General features: G+C 34.9%; 1 protein-coding gene across 1 annotated transcript in view; it reads left to right on the top strand.

The window, feature by feature from the left end:
- Positions 1-13,693, top strand: part of LOC149200799 (disease resistance protein Roq1-like) — a 56,609-nt gene extending 42,916 nt beyond the window's left edge. Inside the window, 2 exon segments of the mRNA XM_089401073.1 lie at positions 13,193-13,635; positions 13,637-13,693. Coding sequence (XP_089257199.1) covers positions 13,193-13,635; positions 13,637-13,693 — 500 coding nt within the window.
- Positions 13,694-24,018: the final 10,325 nt, after the last annotated feature.

Here is a 24,018-nt window from a genome sequence, read left to right as displayed (position 1 = left end):
ACGTCACATTGTGACAATCATGGTCATCCATGGTCAACCATGTTCCAATATCACATTGTGACAAATATTGTCTCAATATGAAAATCAACCATGGTTACATTGTGACAAAGATTCTCTCTCGGTCCAACGTCACATTATGACAACCATGGTAATCCATAGTCAACCATGTTCCAACGTCGCATTGTGACAAAGATTGTCTCAACATGAAAATCAACCATGGCTAACCATAGTCAATCATGGTCAACCATGGACACATTGTGACGAAGATTGTCTCTTGGTCCAACATCACATTGTGACAACCTGGTCATCCATGGTCAACCATGGTCTAACATTGCATGTTTAAAATAACAACAAGAAATGTTAAAAATAGCATCAAGAAAAATCCTAATTTAATTTTTCCTCAAATTAAATTGTAACTCAATTCTCATAGAAACTTGTAGCAATTAACTAAGTTAAGTTGATTTAGTTGGCTTAGTAAATTTGAGTTGGAAGTCTATCTAGAGTCATGTAGAATGATTCATAAAGTTTAGGGGCCCAGGTTGAGTTCTTATTGAGTTGTAATTATTTAATTCAATTTAACTGAGTTAAATTCAGTTAAACTGGTTCTAATTGTTGGAGGAACTAGTGAGAGGTCAAGTGAATTAAATTGGATTTAATTCACATGCAGTGATCAATCAGATAATTCACATGCAGTGATCAATCAGATAACTGATTATTCACTCAAAATAGCTCATGCATGTTAGTTCAGAGGAAGACCTAGTTGAGATTAGAGTTCAAGGATAGTGTACTATCAGTTGTAAAATCATATAAATTAAACCGGTGATGCATGCAATCAGAGGAAGGCCTATGGATGGATTTTGTAGTTATGAGTGAGGAATTTCCTAATTAAATATGGGTTAATTCCCTAGGCAACTGTGCAAGGATGTAGGAGATTGGTAGGTAGCAGATTTGGCTAAGCATTGGCTTGTGCTGGTTTGTGAAGCATTGAGATAGTTTGTACTTGTGCAGAGATTGTTCAGAATTAACAAGCATTGCATTTTTTTCTCAGATCTTCTAGTTAATGCAATATATAGATAGCGAGGTTTCTAGATGTTGCTTTCCACAAAAAAATATTGTGTTGTGTGATTCAAATTCTTCCTTTTCTGCTTCGTGAATTCATCGATCAATTTTTGTTTCCTCTGATGAGTAGAGTAGATTCAAGTATTTTGTTATAGTATATTACATAAGTAGTTTGAATCTACATTAAAATTCTACATGATATCAGAGATGAAATCACTATTGAAGAGGTGAATACGAGTTTGTTGTGTAGTTGAAATCAAATTTGCAGTTTCATACTTCAGAGTCAGTAGGATGTTGTTCTACGGTTTGAGGCTTGAGTATGCCCTAGAGGGAAACTCGAATTACATTGCTTGGAAGGACAGGATGGAGGAAGTGTTGTAAGACAACAGGCTGAAGGAATTCATAGATCATGATAGCCTAAAGCTTCTAACATCTGATGCTAAAGATCTGGCTGAATGTAGAAAGTGTGTGGCAAAGATGAGAATTATTATCCTAGAAGGAGTTTGAGATCATATTGTCTCAAATATACATGGTAAGGAAACACCATTTGCAATGTGGAGGGCATTGACAGACCTGTTTAAAAACAAAAGTGACCATAGGAAGCTAGCACTGAAGGACAAACACAAAAAGATCAAGATGGAGAAGGGTGACTCAATTTCTAAGTACTTGATCAAGTTCATCCAATGTCAGAATGAGTTTGGAAGTGTCGGAGTTACTATTGAAGAAGATGATCCGATGATCCTAGCACTTCTAGGCCTTCCCAAGAGCTGGCATAGTTACCTAGACTCAGTTAATTGGAGGTAGAATCTACCAGAGTGGGAGCGGTTGTGGTCCGACTTGGTATAAGAAGAGATTTGGCGGAACACCAGAGATGGGACCTCATCCAAAGAAGTGGAAGAGGAATTTGTGTTAATCAAAAAAGAAAATAAATCCAAGTGAGAGAAGTCCCAAGGTGAGGAGGGTGGCAAGAAGAAGAACTTGTCAAACATCAAGTGTTTTCATTGTCACGAGTTCGGGCACTATGTCACAAAATTCCCATAGAAGAAAGAAAGCAAGAAGGAGCTTGCAGTAGCAGTGGTAGGTGAAGCTCTAGCTTCATAATTTGAACTTGATTTCACTCTCATTGCATGCATGGCAAGCATTGTAATGGGAAGCATGTGGTATCTCAACATCGGTGCCTCATTCCATATGATGAGGAACAAAGATCTCTTCAGTGAATTGGAGGGGAAAGACCTCAAGAAGAACATAGAGTTTGGAGATGATGGGAGGTATAGCACGACCGATATTGGTATTGTTACTGTTACTTTTGAAAGGGATTCTGGCTCCTCTCTCAGACTCATGGATGTGATGTATGTTCTAGGAATAAAGAAGAATCTTGTTTCCATCACGGTACTAGAAGGCCATGGCTAGGATGTTATTATTAGCAAAGGAAAGATTTTCCTTAGGCACATCACCACAAGAAAAGTGAAACAGATTGGTGTGCTAGTCAAGAACCTGTATGCACTTGAGGTACAAGATGCATGCAAAACCTTGAGGAGCAAGGCAAAGGTTAGAGACTTGGTGGTTGAGAGGGAGCATGAATTACCTCTAAACATGTAGCCTCAGAAGCCTCAGAAGCAACCTCAACAAGTTGTGGAGAAACCACAATTGGAGAAGCGGAGAGGAGACCGAGTGGAGACATCCACTCAAGCAGATACCTCTATTAGAGGGAAATTTCGAGCCATGTGGGTAGAGGGAGCACATGCAGCCATACCTCTAGGCGAAAGGTGGGGCAATGTGAAGCAATAGTCCCAAGGGTTCAGAAATTGGGTAGGATCCATTGAGGTGTTTTCTTGTCTCATGGATCATTACCTTGCTACAGGAGCCCACAATATTCAATAACAAGAGGATCCGTGTCAGTCACATATTGAGGAGTGCAAAGTAGTGTTGACAACAAAGCAGGAGGCTCACGAGTAGAGTCAGTAGCAACACAATTTTCCCAATAGATAGTTGTAGACACAGTTGATTTAGCTTATTTTATTAGGATGATTTTTTATTGCAGATGTTGTAGTACCAACAACAACAATGAAAAGTGTTGCATGCAAAACATTCCAAAGGTACCAAATCGGGATAGAGTTGAATTCCTTTCTTGTTGAGAGGGAGTATTGCAAATAGCAACAAGAAATGTTAAAAATAGCATCAAGAAAAATCCTAATTTAATTTGTCCTTGAATTAAATTAGGAATTAAATTGTAATTCAATTCTCATAGCAACTTGTAGCAGTTAACTAAGTTAATTGGACTTAGTTGGCTCAGTAAATTCGAGTTGGAAGTCTATCTAGAGTCATGTAGAGTGATCCCTAAATTTTAGGGGCCCAAGTTGAGTTCTTAATGAGTTGTAATTATTTAATTCAATTTAACTGAGTTAAATTTAGTTAAACTAGTTCTAACTATTGGAGGAACTAGTGAGAGGTCAAGTGAATTAAATTGGATTTAACTCACATGTAGTGATCAATCAAATAACTCATAATTCACTCAAAATAGCTCATGCATGTCAATTCAGAGGAAGACCTAGTTGAGATTAGAGTTCATGGACAATGTACTATCAATTGTAAAATCATCAAACTTAAAGAGGTGATGCATGCAATCAGAGGAAGTCCTATGGATGAATTGCACAGTTATGAGTGAGGAATTTACCAATTAAATATGGGCTAATTCCGTAGGCAACTGCGTAAGGAAGTAGGAGCTTGGAAGGCAATAGATTGGCTAAGTATTGGCTTGAGCTTGCTTGTGAAGTAGTGAGATAGTTTGTACTTGTGTAGAGATTGTTCAAGTTGAAGAAGCATTGTATTTTCTTCTCAGATCTTCTGGTTAATGCAATATACAAATAGCGGGGTTTTAGCTAGTGCTTTCCCTAGAAAAATATTGTGTTATGTTTGATTGAAATTATTCATTTTCTGCTTCGTGATTTCATCGATCAATTTTTGTTTCCGCTGATGAGTAGAGTAGATTCAAGTCTATTGTTCTAGCATATTACATAAGCAGTTTGAATCTACAATAAAAATCTACATTGCATTGTGACACATATTCTATCAATATGAAAATCAACGATGGTCAACCATCGTCAACCATCGTCCAACGTCACATTGTGAGAAATGTTGTCTCAATTTGAAAATCAATCATGGTCAAGTATAGTCCAACGTCGCATTGTGACATAGATTTTATTAATATGAAAATCAACTGTGGTCAACCATGTTTATTTGAGGGTTTATATACCTTTGGTTTATAATATTTATCCCTTGGGTTTAATATTATTCCCTTGGGTTTTTAGTATTAATTCCTTGCTTTTATAATATTTATCTTAGGGTTTATGTACCTTGGGTTTATAATATTAATCCTCTGTGTTTAATATTATCCCCTAGGTTTTATAATACCTTGGGGTTTTAGAATTAATCTAGTGGGTTTATAATATCAATCCCTTCGGTTTATCAATCTAAGGGTTCATATTCCTAGGGTATAATATTATTCATAAGATTTATAATATTAATCCTCGAGTTTAATATAAATCCCTTGGGTTTATAATCATGGTCAACCATGCACAACCATGGTCCAATGTCACATTGTGACAAAGATTGCCTGAATATGAAAATCAACCATGGTCAAATTTTGCATTGGGACAAAGATTGACTCAATATGAAAATCAACCATGGTAAAAACATGGTCAACCATGTTTATTTTAAGGTTTATAGTATTTATCTTAGGTTTTATATACCTAGGGTTTATAATATTAATCCCTTAGGTTTAATATTACTCACTTGGGTTTATAATCCCTTAGGTTTTTAGTATTAATCCCTTGACTTTATTATTCCCTCCAGTTTATAATATTAATCTATTGGGTTTATTAATCTATGGGTTAATTTTCCTAGGGTGTAATATCATTCATAGGCTTTATAATATCTTTAATCCTTGATTTTAATATAAATCTATTGCATTTATACTCATGGTCAACCATGGTCCATCGTCACATTGTGACAAAAATTTTCTCAATATGAAAATCAACCTGGTCCAATGTCGCAATGTGACAAAGATTGCCTCGATATGTAAATCAATCATACTGAACTATGATCAACCATGGTCCAATGTTGCTTTGTGACATAAATTATCTCAATATGAAAATGAACCATGGTCAACCACGATCAACCATGTTTATTTTAGGGTTTATAATATTTATCTTAGGGTTTCTATACCTTGTGTTTATAATATTATTCCCTTGGGTTTATAATAACTTGGGGTTTTAGAATTAATCCCTTCGGTTTATTATTCCCTTGGGTTTTTAATATCAAACACTTGGGTTTATTAATCTATGGGTTCAAATTCTGAGGGTATAATATTATTAATATGGTTTATAATATTAATTCTAGGGTTTAATATAAATCCCTTGCGTTTACAATCATGGTCAACCATGGTCAATGATGGTCCAATGTCACATTGTGCCAAATATTGTCTTAATATGAAAATCAGCCATGGTCAATCATGGTCCAACGACGCATTGTGACAAACATTGTCTCAATATGAAAATCAACGATGGTAAACCACGGTCAATCGTATTTATTTTACGGTTTGTAAAATTTATCTTAGGGTTTTTATACCTTGGTTTTATAATATTTATCCCTTGGGTTTAATATTATTCTCTTGATTTTATAATCCCTTGGGTTTATTAATCTAAGTGTTCATATTCATAGGGTATAGTATTATTCGTAGGTTTATAATATTAATATTTGGGTTTAATATAAATCCATTAGGCTTATAATCATGGTCAACCATGGTCCAACGTCACATTGTGATAGATTTTCTGAATATGAAAACCAACCAATGTTGCATTGTAACAAGGATTGTCTTAATATGAAAGCCAACCATGGTCAACCATGGTAAATCATAATAATAATCATAATAATCATTATTATAGGCCTTCAGCATATATCAACCATATTTACTAATGTGGTTTTGCATGTGATTGATATAAGCCTTCGACGTATATCAAATGCATTTACTAATGTGATTGTGCTAGCACAACCACATTAAAAATAAAACATGGTTAGCCATGGTCAACCATGGTCACACTATGACAAAGATTGTATCAATATGAAAATCAACCATGGTCAACCATGGTCCAATATATCATTTTCACAAAGATTGTCTTCATATGAAAATCAATCGTGGTCAAATATGGTCCAACATCACATTGTGACAAATATTGTCTCAATATGAAAAGTCAACCATGGTAAACCATGTCAATCATGTTTATTTTAAGGTTTATAATATTTATCTTAGGATTTATATACCTTGGGTTTATAATATTATTCCCTCAAATTTATAATCCCTTGGGTTTTTAGTATTAATGCCTTGGGTTTATTATTCCCTTGGGTTTATAATGTCAATCCCTTAGGTTTATTAATCTATGATTTCATATGCCTAGGGTATAAAATTATTCATAGGGTTTAGACTATTAATCTTGGGGTTTAATATAAATCCCTTGTGTTTATAATCAGGGTCAACCATAGTACAACGTCGTATTGTGAGAAATATCCTCTCAATAAGAATATCAAGCATGGTTAACCATCGTCAACCATGATTAACCACGATCAACCATGATTAAGAATAATAAACAAATATAAACATTATTATTGTTATTATTATCATTTATATTTTTCAGAAATAATATTAAAAATTAATTAATTATTTTATAATTGTTTAGTTTAATTTTATACTTTTGTGATACATATTTAATTATTATTTTTAATTATAATTATTTAGTTTGATTTTACATTTTATCAAAAATATTTAGTTATTTAATATTATTTATTATTTAATGTAAATTTATTATTATTATTTAATAATATTGGGTGACTGCGGTTCTTCGGTGACTTCGTCTGCGGTTCTTCGGTGACTTCGTCTGCGGTTATTCCTCTCTTCTGAACGCAGCTTTTTCTCACGAGAGATTTTTCTGAACGCAGCTTCTGGCTGCGATAGGTTTCTTCTGGCTGGTTATCTCGCCGTGAACGCAGCTTCACATAGATCTAGATTTATTTCTGAACGCAGATCTAGATTTATTTCTGAACGCAGCTTCTGAACGCAGATCTAGATATATACATAGATCTAGATTTATTTCTGAACGCAGCTTCTGGCTGCGATAGGTTTCTTCGGAAGGCAATAATCCCTTTCTGAACGCAGCTTCTGGCTGCGATAGGTTTCTTCTGGCTGCGATAGATTTAATATTCTGGGTTATCTCTTTGCGGCTGGGTTCTAATCCTCTATAGCTAGATCTAGATCTAATCTTTTCCGACTAGATCTAGATCTAATCTTTTGTCTTTTTCCTCTACGGCTGGGTTCTACAAGGAAGTAAAATATGGCTCCCAGCTTCGCGAAAATAGCAGCTGGCTCAGTGCCGTCAGCTCCTGGAGGGCAAGCTCCTGCCCATATTGTCAGTGAAGCCCCAGCACCCACTGTCCAGGTGGTCCAAGCCTCACTCGATGAGGCTTTGAAGTTTTCTGAAAGTGCCCTAATTTGTCGGTTCAATGGTTTTTGGCCGCGACTAACAGCTCTCCACAATTGGATCTCCGAGGTATGGAAGCCTGTAATTTCTGATGACATTAATATCTACCCCTGTGCTAGGGGTTTCTTTATAGTAGATTTTGAAAATCCTGAAAGCAGACAATGTATTATGGATTCCGGCCCTTGGTTTTGGGAAAAATCAGGCTTATTCATGAAGCCATGGAACCCATCATTCGATCCCTCAACAGCAGTGATAACCTCAGCACCAGTTTGGGTGAGATTGCCAAGCCTACCCTTGCATCTCTGGAATCTCTCCTCGCTAAAAGCCATTGGAAATGCAATTGGGAAATTTTACTGCAGGTGTCCAGAAACAGAGGAATATGCCAGAACCACCTATGCACGCATTTGTGTGGAAATGGACTTCAGTGCCGGATTCCCAGCGGAAATAAACCTAACAAGTAAAGATTATGTGTGGAACCAGAAACTCGATTATGAAAGTGTCCTCTTCCGATGTCGATCCTGCTTTGAGACAGGCCATCTAGCCAAAAATTGCCCAAAAGCCTCCCAGAAAAATCCTGGTAAAAAAAGCCACCACAGATCTACTTGGTGGGAAGGAGCACAAAAAGAACACTACACTGTCATCAAAGAAGAATACTCTAGAGAAAACTCTGAATCACAAGAAATTGGGCAAGACAGAAACAACTCTCAAGACAAGCATGGAGAAAACCCTGCCCAACAACAAAAAAGTGCACTCGACAACCCCTCAAGTGTCAACAGTTATGAGGATTCGATTATCGTGCAAAATAAATCTTCATTTGACAACAAAGCAGATCTCCTAGACCAAACCTCTTCTCCGACTATCTTCAAAAGGACGAACACAATTGATCGCGAAGCTAAGACACCATTGTTTCAAGAACTAGAAGAGATGAAGGAGATGCAAGATAAAGGAAGTTGGAAGACCGTAGAGAAAAAAAAGAGAGCTACAACACCAATCTCGCCAAGAAAGACAAGGAGCCAGACAATTAAAAATTAAAAATATTATAGGTCCGATAGACCAATTTGGTCTCAGTGGACGGTAACCACCATCATCATCATTATTAATTGATAAGAGTAACAATATTAATTAATAACAATTATTTTAATAATAACAATTATTTTAAAATGATAATCATTATTATTATATATTTAATATTATTAATTAATTAATATTATTATTAAATAAATAATTTATATTACATAATTTAAAATTTAATAATAACAAATGATATTTAATATTAAATAATAATAATTATTAATTATAAGGATAATAATAATATTTTTATCTTAATAGTTTTTTTTGTATTATTATTATACCCGCTGAAAGCAAGCAGTTTATAATATTTTTTCTTTTAGTAAAATAGATTGACTTTCTATTACTTTTGAAATTTCTAAATAGATTTTATAATGTCCATTAAAGTTTTGAACAAATCAAATATTAAACTAAATATTTTGAAAATAAAAATTAAATTTTGAAAATTTTCAACATTGAATTTCTATTTTCTTATTGGTTCATTTATACAAAATGAATAATTTGATGGTGTTTAAAATTGAATTTTAGGAAAAAAATTTATTTAAAAAACAAAAAATCAAAAAAATCTTGTATGCAACCAAGTGTCATAACATTTAATAAAGAACAGGCCTATCAAATCTAAATATTTATACTTAGTAATTTATTTTTACACCACTTTTTCAATATTTATTTTTACTATATAGTTTTACTAATAAAAATGTACAAGACAATAAATATAGTTATTCATATATTATATTATATAATTTGAATTTAACAATTTTTAATTTTTTAGTTAATAATTATATAATGAATTTAATATAAAATAAATAACAACATATTTTTAAGTTACAATAATCATTTAAATTAATTTATTTGCATAAACTATTTAGATTTATTTTTTAAATATTATTTATTTATAATTAATTTATTTAGAAAATGTTTAATTTATTTATTTTTTATGAAAAATATTGATGTTGCATTTCAAAATTTATATATTTATAATTTTTAGTACAATTTTTTACATAATACTAATAATAATTTAATTTTAAGATATATAAATATGATATTTATATGTAAGACTATTTTAAATTGAGGTTTATGATTACTATGTATTATACTCTTTATATATATATATATATGTTTATCAATAAAATATTTTTTAATATAATAATACTTTCCATATATATATATATAGATATACGTTGACATTTTTGCCATAATTTGTTTTAATTGTTTTAAAATATTAATATATTTTTTTAGTATCATAATTTTGAAATGGTGTATCAAAAGTTGAGTTAGTCATTTTTATAAATATGCATGATTTATTAGAAAGTCTCAATTAATTTATTATTTTCTTAAGGTTTGATAAAGTACATTGGTCTTAATGGACGTTAATTAACATCATCATCATCATCAACATCTATTAAAGATATCCATTATAACAATTTGTCACAACAATAATTATAATTTTAATATAACTATGTTGTTGTTGAGTTCTTCTGGAATACAATGTTGCAACACTATGTGTCGAAGTTTCAGACAAACACTTCACTCATCTTTCACTCATCTTTAGCGACAGAAAGCTATATTATTGATACAATGAGTGCTAGACCAAGAATAAATACATCAAGAATGTGAGTGTTAAGGGATGTAAGGATATTTGAGGAACGTTATTGAAAACTAAAAAAAAATAATTAAAACTATAAATGAAGAGGTCAACTAAGATTAGTAATAATAATATTATATAATTAAAACAAATCCTTAGTTTAGGAATAAATTAAATTAAATTAAATTTAAAAGATTAGTCAAAATGACCCAAAAAAGGAGGTAAATGAATTGAATACAATATAATCAACAATATGATTAGTTAATATTAATTAAAAGAATAAGGTTAATAAGAAATTTTGGTCAAAATAACGATAAGTTACAAATATTAATTAGAGAAAGCCAAATTAACAAATTAATAAAATAAAGAATAACAGTAAAATATCAGATATGAAAAAGATGATGGTAAAAGTGAAAGTTAAAAAATTAGGTCAAAATGAAAAAGCAATGATAAAGATAAGGCTAACAACGAGATATTATAACTAGCAATTTCCCTAAAATGTGCAAAGAGAAGAGAGGCTGATCAGATTTTTAAATTGTGATAATTTTAAAGACATTTACATTTAAATTCAACTTCCCAATATTATCAAAGTTTTAAGGGAGAATATATCACTGTTTAATAAGAAATAAAAAGTGGAATCTCAACCCATTAATTGATTATATCAAATTGAGAAAAAGTTGAAACATCTTTTGAAGTGATCTTTTTCAAATTTCAATGTGAAAGTTAGAAATATGGCTACCGTCATCAGAGTATGGGACGGATCCTGTTGGGAAAAATGGCTGGGTCTTCGTAACCTAGAGAACAGATGCCTTGTCGAGGTCGACAGTGAAAACTGTATAAGAATGCACGACCAGGTTAAAGACCTTGGCAGAGATCTCGCAAAGGAAACTCGCTTCGGCTTTGGTGGTTGACTGACAGCTTTCTTCATAATCTTTCTACGCGATCTCCTGTAAGTATTTTGTAGATTTCAACGGGCTTCAAAATAAAGTTGCGTTAACCCTTTGAAGTTTTGAAGTATTACAACTTGGCAAGATTGACCATCTTGTTTTTAACAGTTCGAGGTGATCAATTCAAGTGCGTGGAATTAGCATGGTTCACGGAAATGTTATCAGAAACTGGAAGACTCATGGAATGAGCTTCATCATTACATTACAAACATAGAAATTTATATACATATTCATTACAGCTATTCACTTATTGCTATTTATTATCTACCTAAATCAGTTGACTATAGTTGCTCTTCGCTTCGCCGACTACAGCCGCTCTACGCGGACTAACATAGTCATACGGTCAGACGTGATTAATGTTCTAACACTTCCCCTTAATCACAATGACCTAAGTCTCAGTTAGGCTTAGACCAAAATATTTCTTTTACTTCTTGGTGTGGTAAGAGGTTCATGCTTGTTCCATAGAAAGCTCTTTTGAGCTCTAAACATAAAGAAACGACCACGGTGGCTCTCTCCTCATTTCGTGGCTGGAACACAGAAATCACATTCAACAGACACTTTCAACCAATTTGACCTTCACCAAAGCCTTTACCCGCTGCAAACCGATTTTTCTACAACATTCAAAGAACATGAAGAACAAAGAGCAACAATAGCGCTCCAATCTTCACCGCCGCACGACGCCGCTCAAACCGTCACCAATTGCTCAAAAAATAACTGTCTAGAAGTATTAACGCATGCAGCTCCTCAGGGTTTAGCGCTTAACACAGTCTTCACCAAATGGCAATCGTCTTCAGCGACTTCACCTTCCACTGGAAATTCTTTTCAGCAGCGTCAATCTTCATCTCAGGTCAACACTTCTCCAACGCCTCCACAGAGCTCACACATACAATACACTATGATGCCTCCACGAGCTCAAATCAAAGAGCAGGGACTGAACTCAGAAAAACACATACAAACAACTCACAACTTAACGCAGCACAGTCTTGTCCTTGATGTTGCAGACGCAGCTCAGCGAACAGCTCCAGCACTACGCTCCAACTCAATGAGCACACAGCTCCCAACTTGATGAGCACACAGCTCCACCACACGCACAGCTACAGGCACAGCTTCTTCTCAAGTTCACAGCCACACCATAACGCAGCACAGTTCTTACAAACATATCTCTCCAGGCGGCAACAAACCCGTAGCTCTGATACCATATCATAAACTCGAAGACTCATAGAATGAATTTCATCATTACATTACAAACATAGAAATTTATACACAGATCCACTACAGCTATTCACTTACTGCTATTTATTGTCTACCTAAGTCTGGTGACTAAAGCCGCTCTTCGCCGACTACAGCCGCTCTACGTACGCCGACTAACGCCGTCATACGGTCAAGCGTGATTAATGTTCTAACAAATGTCTCTGAACAATCTTTGGAAACCCTTGCGGACAGCTTCAACCTTAGGGCTGAAGGTTATTTTGTTGAACGCCTATTCCGGGCTAGGCAGTTACCACAACTAATATATCTCCGCTGGGAGAATTGCCAGTACTCGTCCTTACCTTCCTGGATTTCACTAAAAACTTTACGAGTTTTATATATACAGAAGGTGAGCCACCTGCAAACACTGGCAACATGAATCTCAGGTAATCTTTTCTTTTTTCTTTGAAACAGATTTTTGTTTTGTTTTTTTCCAAATTATAAAAATTGCTTGCACTTGAGAACCGTCTTCGCATACCACAATGCCAGAATGTTCACATTTACAGTGTCGAACCCACTTTATTAATGTACATTGCAGGCACCTCTAGAATTGAGGGAATTGTATATTCGTGCTCCCCTTTCAAAAGTTCCAAAGTCTATTGGAACGCTGAAGCACCTCCAAAAATTTGTCTTGTGGGGGTGTTACCTAGAAATTTTGCCAAATGAATTCAGTCATATGGATTCCTTAAAACACCTTGCATTAAGGTATTGCTGCAGTCTGCAGGCGCTCCCAAACTCACTGGGGAACTTAACAGCTCTCCAAAGTCTTGACTTGGGCAGCTGTTTTGCTCTGCATACGCTCCCAGACTCGGTTGGGAATTTAACAGGACTCCAAAGTCTTGACTTGGAGGGGTGCTCTACTCTCCAGACGCTCCCAAACTCGGTTGGTAACTTGACGGCACTCCAAAGGCTTGACTTAGGTGGGTGCTTCTTTCTGCAGAGGCTTTCTGACTCGGTTGGGAACTTGACGGGTCTCCAAAGTCTTGACTTGGCCGGATGCTCTCGTTTGCAGAGACTCCCAGGTTCGATTGGAAACTTGACGGGCCTCCGAAGTTTTCACTTAGGCGGGTGCTTCTCTCTGCAGATGCTTCCAGACTCGGTTGGGAACTTGATAAGCCTGCAAAGTTTTCATTTGAGTGGGTGCTCCGCGCTGCAAACACTCCCAGACTCAGTTGGGAATTTGATGGGCCTCCAATATCTTGACTTTGGCCGGTGCTCAGCTCTGCAGATGCTCCCGGACTCGTTTGGGAGCTTGACACGTCTCGAACGTCTTCACTTGGGAGGGTGCTCCGCTATGCAAACTCTCTTAGACTCGATTGGGGATTTGACGGGTCTCCAACGTCTTCACTTTGGCGGATGCTCCGCTATGCAAACGCTGCAGACACTCCCAGATTGGATTGGGAATTTGAAGGGCCTCCAATGTCTTCGCTCTGCAGACAATCCCAGAGTGGTTTGGCAACTTGACGAGCCTCCAACATCTTCACTTGGGCGGGTGTTCCTCATTGCAGACGCTGCCAGACTCGTTTGGGAAGTTGACGGGCCTCCGAACTCTTTACTTGGGCGGGTGTTCTGCTCTGCAGACGTTACCAGACTCGGTTAAGAACTTGGTGCAGACTATCCAAAGCTCTCAGAGTGAGTTGGGAACTTGACGGGTTTCCAAAGTCTTTACTATGCAGAGTCTCCCACGCTAGGTTGGAAACTTTATGGGACTCACAGATGCTGTCTACAGTTGAGCATTTTGAGGTCGTTGGAAATGTCCCAAACGGCACTGTTGTGGTATTAAGTCAATCAGCGGCACGCCCGGTTTTTCTCATTGGGTGATAATGTTTGGCAGTCTTACCTATGAATATAAAATGCATTTGAAAATATTATATTAGCGAAATGTTTGGCAGTCTTACCTAACGAATTTGTACGATGTTTCATGTTGGTTTCAAAGGTGTAAAGATCTGTCTTTTTTTATACTTTTTTATCATATGAATATAAGACTTCAAGATTTTTTAAAGGTTTTTTAACAAGAATATAAAGATTGGCTTAAATAAAAAGTTTTAAGTTGGTTTGAAAAAGGTAAATAATTAAATGAAAAGTTGTTTATTAGGTTTTTTCAATTTAATATTTATTAAATTTGGTAATTATTTTTTATTTTTATTTTTTACCAAATAAAAAGAAAATATATATTATATAATTTAGATTTTAAAATAAAAATAAAAAATTTGTTATATGATTTGGATTTTTATAAGATTTGTTTTTGTTTTTGTTTATTTATTTTTTTTTGGAAGTATGGTTAGAAAAAATTTAATTACTATATGATTTGGATTTTTTTTAGGAATTATGATTAGAGAAAAATTGATTATTATATGATTTGGATTTTTTTCAAAGAATTATGATTAATTTTTTTTATATAGTTAAAATGAAATTGTATTTCTGAAAGTATTAATATATGGAATATTTTAGAAAAAAAATTACTATTTTAAATTATACAATTTCAATCAATAATTTTACAATTCCAACAAAATTTAAAAAAATTTAATTGAATTTTGAATAAAAACAACTAAAAAATATTTAAATCATAACAAGTTTAAATTAAGTTAGATTTAAGACTTTTGTGATCCATAATGTAGATATTAGTTTTTGGGATTAATCACATTGTTAGGATTTGGTCGACCTTTGGAACCAACTAATGTGGTTTAAATTAAGTTATTTTTGAGCCGTGAGGCTCATTCTACAACCCAGTATGAGGGGATGTGTAAGTTTGTCCCTTCATGCCCAGTTAAAATAAAAATTATGTTCTAAATAGAAAAATAATGTTGGCTATAATTAAAAAAAAATGAATACGTTGTAAAGTAATTAGAAGTAAAAAAAAAATGTGTGGATGAGATGTTTAAATCTTATATTTTTCAAAAATATTTTAACAAGAGATTGAAATAAACTATTTGAAAATCTATGTTAACTAATTTATGTGGTATCTATGTATAGGAAAGAAATTAAGTTTTATGGTTAAAACTTTTAGTTTCTCCTATAGATACTTTATTTAGCGTTAAAAAATACGATGAAAAACAACACAATGTATTTTGCACTATAATCCCTCTCGGCTCATGTTAGATCCGTACTTAAGATGGATTTATGCTGGTTCTTTTATTTTTATTTTTAAGGAATGCAAATTTATCTAATATACTGAGTTTATCAAGTGATTGTGAGGAATGATTGTTATTCTTCTCACATAAATTCAATTTCTACAAATAACATTGATAACATTGACATCTAACCTTTTTGTATCAAAAGTATGTATGTTTCCTCTTAAGAGGTCGCAGGGGTATGTATGCCTTCGTAGACTTAGCAATCAAATGGTTGTGTTGAGGTGGCCAAACAAGGGGTCTCATACACCAATTTGGTATGTGGCTTTCTCGTGACCCTAAAATTAGATAATAAGAAGAAGAAGAAGAAGAAGGAACAAATGAATTTAAAAAGAGAAATAAAAGAAATGTTTAAAAATATGAAGAATTAAAATAATATTTTATTTTTGTATATATTTCATTTCATATATATATATATGAATATTAGAATTTAATCATTTACAAAAGGATAAATTAAAAATTAAATATTTAATTTAATGAATATTTAAAATTTTAGTTTTTCCAACCAATTATTATTAACATCTAATTATATATTTTTTTGGTGAAATTTGCAAGTGAGCCTAATAAGGTATCTCCACAATTAATATATGCAATTCCAATAATTCATTTTCTATTAATATTTTTAGTTCTCAATCTTTTAAATTATTAATTTACAAGGTCATCATGAAGAGTAATTATGTCATAAATAAGATTCAATTTGGATAAAGATCATAATAATTTATCCTTTCAGCTACAAGGTATCTCAAAAATTGATATTTGCAATTCCAATAATTCTTTTTCTTTTAATGTTTGTAATTCTCAATCTTTTACATTCTTAATTTATGAGGTCATCATGAAGATTAATCATGTCATAAATAAGATATGAGCTTGGATAGAGATTGTAACAATTTATCCTTTCAACCATTTGAACTAGATACAATGAATTTTCAAGGTTGAATTGATTATATTAATTTTGTTAAGATTAATTTAAACTCTTTCCTTCTCCATTTTAAGAAGTTTATATGTGTGTGTGTGTGAATTAATGTTATGATATTACTTAGAAAACAAATTTACATGGATTTCAAAAGTGACCATGGAGGATAAAACCTCTCCTCATCTTGTTGCCATTAACGACCAGAGGACCAAAAGACTCCCATAACCAGGTTACATGAGGCCAAAGCTAGAATTGGACTGTCTTGCTACCCAACTATCCCATACATAAATAACAAATAGACTACCCAAGTATAAATGTCGCCTACAAATTTCAAACAACAAAACATCCCACCAGAATTCCAACATAAGAGACCTTAAAAAATTACTATGACCAGTACATAAACAACCAAATTGAGACTAAATTGTCACATCCAACCATTTCCATAAAAAAGGATTTCAAAATAAATAACAAGTTATTTGCAAAATGAGCCGAGAACCACCACGAAGATCACAACGTTGCGACCGGCCTATGCCGACACAAAAAGGAGACCAAAAGAGATAACAATTTCCCTACATAAACAAACCAATAACTACAAGAAGACCAACATAATGCACTATCTATCATTTATGCTCAATGATCAATATCTGAGGATGAAATATTTGTCGAAGTCCTTGCACTAGAACCAAGAGGATCCATTAGGTCCCCACCATCTGAATCATAGAAATATGGCTCTCCACATGCACCAGGTGGGAGTCAATCCTATCCAAGAAAAACATTTGATTTCTAAGCAGCCTCTCGATGTCTTCCAGGGATGCAAAAGCATTGTACTTCTCCACTTGCTTATCCTTTAAGACCAGGCCCAAAAAGTTCTTCATTTGCCAACGAAGATCCACATAGTTTAGTTATTTCTTCCTCCTTCCCCTAGTATACCCAGGGTCAGGAATGCAAGCCGACATGTCCTCCAAAGCTCGGAATTCGAAAAGTATTGTCTTTTTCCCCTCGCTTGGGTCTAAAGCTTACAAATTTCCTTCCAAGTATTTGGTGAAACAAAATTGAAATATGTGGCAACCAAGTCATGGGCACAAAGTCTCACGCCTCATTTCCCTAGCTGAGCTCTTCCATCGCCCCCCATTTTTCACCTCATTCTCTATCCTTGCGACATAGCTGAGACTCGGGCGGCACACTTATTGCAACTGCTATGAATGGATCTACCTGCAAAAAACAAGAGAATGGATGTGACCCACCTCCTACAAGACCATGATACCAATAGACCAAATCATCACGAAAGCTCCAGACATGTGACCTAAACCTTACAAAAGACCCACTGATTGAGACAAGGGATGAAACTTCCTCGACCAAGAACCTTTTCCCATTAACCATTGAACAAGAGAAAGACAATACCAATACCAAATGACTTCACAAACCAAGAGTGTGCAACCAGACAATGAATTCGACAACCAATGCTCATCCTTCCATGGAAACGACCCAACATTTCAGGACCCTCGTAATTCACTTCGAATAGGAATCACAAGACCCAACTTAAGCCATAAATGCACCCCCCAAAACAAAACCCAATCCCAAATTAATAAATTTCTCTAGATAGAATCCCTAGACCAAAGATGAAAATACATACACAAAGATTTGTCCCCTAGACACACATACCTAGACCCGATGAAACACCTAAATACAGAAACCAAGAATAGAAAATAAATAACCTTAGATTCCACATTGCACTTGAGACTAGAAGCCCCCAATAACTCTTCTAGAAAGTAATCTCCTAGCATCCATGAACAAGACTAGACATCTACGGAACACCAAGCATTCAAATGACATTTACACTAGCCAACATGACCTCCTTTCCAACCTTTGAAACCCACTACAACCCACAACACTCAGATTCTCACACACTCAAAATGAACAAAGGAATTACACTAGGAGGCCAAGGACCTTACCTTGGTTCCTCTCTACTCGCCACATAATGTCTCACCGCCCATTGAAGACCTTAAATAAAACCACCACCAACTATGATACTGCATGCACATGCATGCAAGGGAAAGCTTTGTCCTCCCTCTTTAAATGCTTAGTGTGTACTCAGGGTGGTGGGTGCAGCCTCCAAGGCCCCCATTCCATCTGCATTTACACCCCCATCGGGGGAGTCTATATAATTTTAAAAATAATGATAAGATTTAAATCAATTTAGTATATCTTCACTATAATAACAATGAATACATTGAAATTTCCATGTAACCATCTCCCTCCCTTTATCATCACATTTGAGGAGGGGTATGATTTTTGTCTTTTCTCATTAATTTGATCCTTCAGGGTTATGAATTTATTTCCATTAGAACTATCCATCATTGTGTGGGCCAAAGACAATGGATGGTTCTATTCTCATGTTTTCATTTGGCCCTTTTGAAAGTTTAGATAAACATGAAATTAAAATATTAGTCATGTGATACACATAAATACATAAGATTATGACTCTTGGTTTCATATCCAAAGAGGTCTCTTCGAATTCTCATGACTCTTGATGTTCACTTGTGGCTTTTCAATTTCCGCGCAAGTGAATATTACAATTTACATAATTCCCTATGGATTATGTTTCCAACATTCACCCCTACCCTAGTCCTACCTTAACCCAAAGGGTGTATTTGAGTCCAAGAAGAGAGCTAGAATATGAAGGTAAATAACAACCAATGGCTAGATGTGATCTATAAATCTAGTGGTTTAAGGAAGACGACAAATCAAATGGGGTAGAAAAAATCGCAATCTTCTACTAGTGGTGGTTTAAAGAAGATCACAAATCAAAAAGGTAGTACAAGCCAAAGTCTTCTATCAATAGTAGTTTAAGGTTAGTCACCAACTATAGAACTTGGCTTGATTCAATTCCTAGAGCAATTCCTAATCTTGCTAGAAGTTTATGTCTTCTACTAAATGGAAGTGATTTTTATAATGGTTTAAGGATAACCACAAACTATTGAAATGGTGGTTTGAAGATGACTACAAGTTATATAGCAGAAGCAATAAGTCTTCTACTAAGTGGTGGTTTAAGGAGGACCACAAACCAAATGTTGGTTTTGGGATGACCATAAACCGAATTTTGTTCATGGAACATAAGTTTGTCTCTGGTTACATCTTATACTCTGATTTTGGTTGACTCTAGCTCTAGGCTTCGAGTACTAGCTTTGGTTCTGACTATGGCTCAAACTCACTTAATCTGACTTTGAAATTGGTAGTTCACTATCAATTTCCACTTCATCAGATACAAGGTGAGAGGAAGTGAAAATGAAAAGTATGTGATTTTTAGCTTCGAGAGGAAGTTCCTATACATTTGAAGGTTAAACACATCATACGAAACATGTCACTAATGTTGATATTTCTTTGAAAATTTTATATAACTAATCTAGTATTTATGCATGGAAAGTTTCCATTCTTAGAATACTAAGTGATGTGACATAATCCAAGGTCTTGCAACAACCAAACATGAATTACAAAACCATAATTGTTGTTATAGAGTGCACAACCCCAACCATTTGGTTTTGGATACTGTATTAAATTAATTCAAATGACTAAATCACAAAGCATAATAGAGAGTGATTTAAGCCTGTACATGAGAAATCAAAATAGATTTCAAATATTTTCTATTCATTCAGAATGTGATGTTACATAAAAGAAATTTAGATCGAAGAGAGTGGAGTCCTCAAAGTACTTGTAATTCATATGTTGTTACATAGTGATACCATGCAACAACCAAAACACTCTCGCTAACTCATATAATGACCAGTTGATTTGAAATTAAAAACTTGAAGGTTTCTTAAAAAAAAATTGCAAGTCTATGTATTGTCGGAGATGGATCAAGTTGCAAAAGCACATAAACTTAGTGCTTTTAGCTTAGTTTGTATAAATAAAACAAAGAAAAATGAACCATAAAAGAAACACAACACAACAATTTGATAGCGGAGTTGACCCTTCCTGGGCTATGTCTCTGGATCCAGCTGCCAATGTTGGGCCTCTTCAATTATATGCTCAAATATGAAATTATATCAGTTTATAGTGCTCAAATAGAAAAATAGTGTTGCCAATGGATTTAGAATGCTCAAAAACCCCTATCTAGGCTCTTCTTGAGCTCAAAAAGGGTTAAAAATGAGCAAGATATGCTTGCTGAAACCAAGATTTGTTATATGTTCTGCAATTATACAAAAATGGCTATCCATTCTATGTATTCTGCCTTTTCCCTGCCTGCCAAAAGACAAATTCGCCTAGATCTGATGGGATTCTTGCCGAAAAATGCACAAAATGTCACCTCTTTAACTCCGACAATAACCCCTTAAGCACCCAATTTTCAGCCCCAATAGGCAGTCGTATGGCCCATATGGTAAGGGGTCAGGCTAACCGCATGTCCCCAGCAGTTTAGTTATGTTGCTCCAAACGTTGGTTATGGGGTTGGTTTGTAACCGAGGATTGATGCTTATCCTCCCACCCCCTCTGTTGTAGCCTCCTACTGATGGTCTTGTGGGCAACGCATAGAACCAGGGTTTGGGCTTAATCCCTACCCCTCTGCCTTCGGCTCCTCCCAACTGGTTGTGTGGTGGCATATAAGACTAGGGGCTAGGTATAACTACTTGACCCCTCTTCCCTAAATGTGCCATTACTCGATTTGAAATAAAAATGCCCACAATGTTATGTTAAGAACCGTTGCATTGGTGTGCGAGTAAGGTGTTATGATGGCTTTCCAAAGGTCTAGGGGTCGAAACCTGTCGAGGCCCTTTGGCCCTGTTGAAAAAATAATTTCGAATAAGACTCTGCCAATGGCGGCCTATGATTGGTCATAAACAAAACACACCAACCAATAAAATCTCGCCAACCCAACTTGTATGACCCTTCCACATGTCAGCATGGAATTGGCCTGTCTGGAATCGTACCATAAATAGTTAGTTGATGACGTCATCATATGGATTGCCAAGTCAGAAACCTAGTCAACTCTATTATTTGACTTTTTAGTTATTTGGAAAAAAATTCACAACATCATAACTTTCTCATACGACTTCAGATTGAGGCGATTCAAGCGATGTTAGAAACAAGACAACAAACACTATGATTTGGCATTTGTTTTGAGTGATTTTTAGTACTTCCATTTTTGAGCATTTTTCTGATCCCTTGGATCATTCCTCCCCACTAGAAGCTTTTGAACCACCAAAAGTCTTGTTTTAGTCAGCAAGTAAGTGAATTACAACTCCCTCGCTTTTCTTATCTCAATCCAATTGAATTTACTTGGATTAGTTCCTTTGAGCCCCACACGAAGATACTCCACGTTGCCTCTGCGTGAAGTTCTTATCCTCTTGTCAAGAATAGTATCTTGCTACAATTATTTTAAGTATTCAGGAGAAAAGTATTATATGGATGGAATCCGAACATTCTCTCCTTGATATTCAATCATAGGAGTCTCATATAATCTCAAATTTTCCACATTCACGACGACATAAATTTTCATGTATGGTGAAAAATCTAATCGAAAAGCATTATTGCCAATCTTCTCTAAGATTGTAAAAAGACCATATATGATTGCCTTGAGCTTTTTACCTTCACCTTGAAGTCTTTCCTTGCTGATATATATCCAAACTTGATCTCCCACCTGGAAGATGTGGTCAACACGATGCTTGTCATGTCTCACCTTGTACTTGGCTTGACTCTTCTCCAACTGTTTTTGTACCATCAGATGCACCAAATGAATTTGTTTAATGAAGCGCTTTGCTTTGTCACCGCAACATCTTTCCCAAAGATAAAATCTAAGGGAGATTTGGTAAATATCCCAAACTTGCTTCGAATGGAGATGTCTTAGTTGAAGAATGCTTAGCTCTATTGTAGGCATGTTAAATGTAATATAAGTGTTCATCTCAAAGCTTAAGATGTTTGTTGCAGTATCCACGAAGGATATGTACTATTTTTCTGTTCACTACATCTGACTGGCCATCGATTTTTGGATGAAATGTTGTGCTCTTCTTCAACGTGGTTTCCATCAGTTCCCATAAACTTGATCAAAATTTCCTGAAAAATCGAGAATCTTGATCAGAAATAATAGAAGTGGGAAACCCAAAGTGTACCCATACATTTTGGAAGAACATCTTTGTGGTTTTTTCAGTTGTAACATATTCCTTACATGGCATCAACACAGACATTTTGCTGAAATGATCCACCACAACATACAAATAATCATGAACTTTCTTTGACATTGGTAGTCCTGCTACAAAATCCATAGAAATACTTTCCAAAGGACGAGAAAGAAACTGGAGTATACAAACCCAATTTCCTATTGCTAGGCTTTCTATTAGCACACATAGAACCTCGTCTTACATATCTTGAAACATTTTCATTCATGTGAGGCCAATAACAATATCTCTGTAATTGTGAAACTGTTTTTCCTACAGCAAGGTGACCAGTAATAAGAGAAGTATGAGCTTCCCTTATGATGTTGACTCCTTCACCTTGTGGAACACATGAATTGCCAAGATGATACAACAACTTGTTATGAACATGATAATCCAACTCTTCAACATGATTGCCTTAAATCAAAGTTGCATAAACATATTTAAAATCATCATCTTGAGCATATTGTTCAATATAAATTTCATGCATGATTGAGTTATGCTTAAGAATGACAGATCCATTAAAAATAGGGCTTGACAGCATATCAACAACTTTTTTGTATATACCTTTGTTGTACCTAATTACCAAATGGAGTTGTTGTATAAATCCCATCCACAATCCACTTCAAATGTCTAGCTTGTTGTAGCTTGGTTTGAAATTGTAAATATTGCATAGGTTTATGATCAGTATGAATAGTTGTTTCCTTACCCATCAAACAATGCTTCCATTTCTTCATGCTTTGTACCAACGCAAACAACTCTTTATCATAAGTGTAGGTTTTGACCCCGTACAAAAACTGTTGGAAATAATATTGAGAAGGGGGTGGGGGATGAATCAGTATTAGCAAATCAATAACCTTTTCATTTCCATTATCAGATTCATATACACTACTTCAGTTAAGGCAACCCGCGTGTATACGCAACTGTGTTTAATGCAACTAGCGTATATCCAACAAACTTAAGATTCAGTTAATTCATCATATGAGTGCATCAAAACATTATTAACCATATAAATAGTAAATAGGTGCAGTAAAACAGAACAGGTCATCACACATAAGAAGCACACATGAACACCATGATATAGGGTGGAAACCCAATGTGGGACAAAAACCACCTGTTGCTATTTTCTTTAAGATAAGAAAAACCTGTTTACAATCTTGTACTAGCGCAAACTCATACCAGTACGCAGACACCCACCTGCAGAAGGCTACAACCTTCTCTTGTTCTCTAGCTTCTACTAGAAGGGAGCTACAACCCCCTAGCTCTTGTACTAGCCAATATATATTTACTAGTAAATAGGCGCCGACCCACAGAAGGCATAAATTTTCAGACTGCATCTATCAATACAACACAGTCACCACTGCAATACAACCATCAACTATATTTGCATCATC

Source organism: Pinus tabuliformis, chromosome 2_1 (assembly GCF_031772625.1).
Source record: "Pinus tabuliformis cultivar Carrire ecotype Pingquan chromosome 2_1, CPIR1, whole genome shotgun sequence".
Taxonomy (NCBI): Eukaryota; Viridiplantae; Streptophyta; class Pinopsida; order Pinales; family Pinaceae; genus Pinus; species Pinus tabuliformis.
This window is presented reverse-complemented; position numbering and strand designations above follow the sequence as displayed.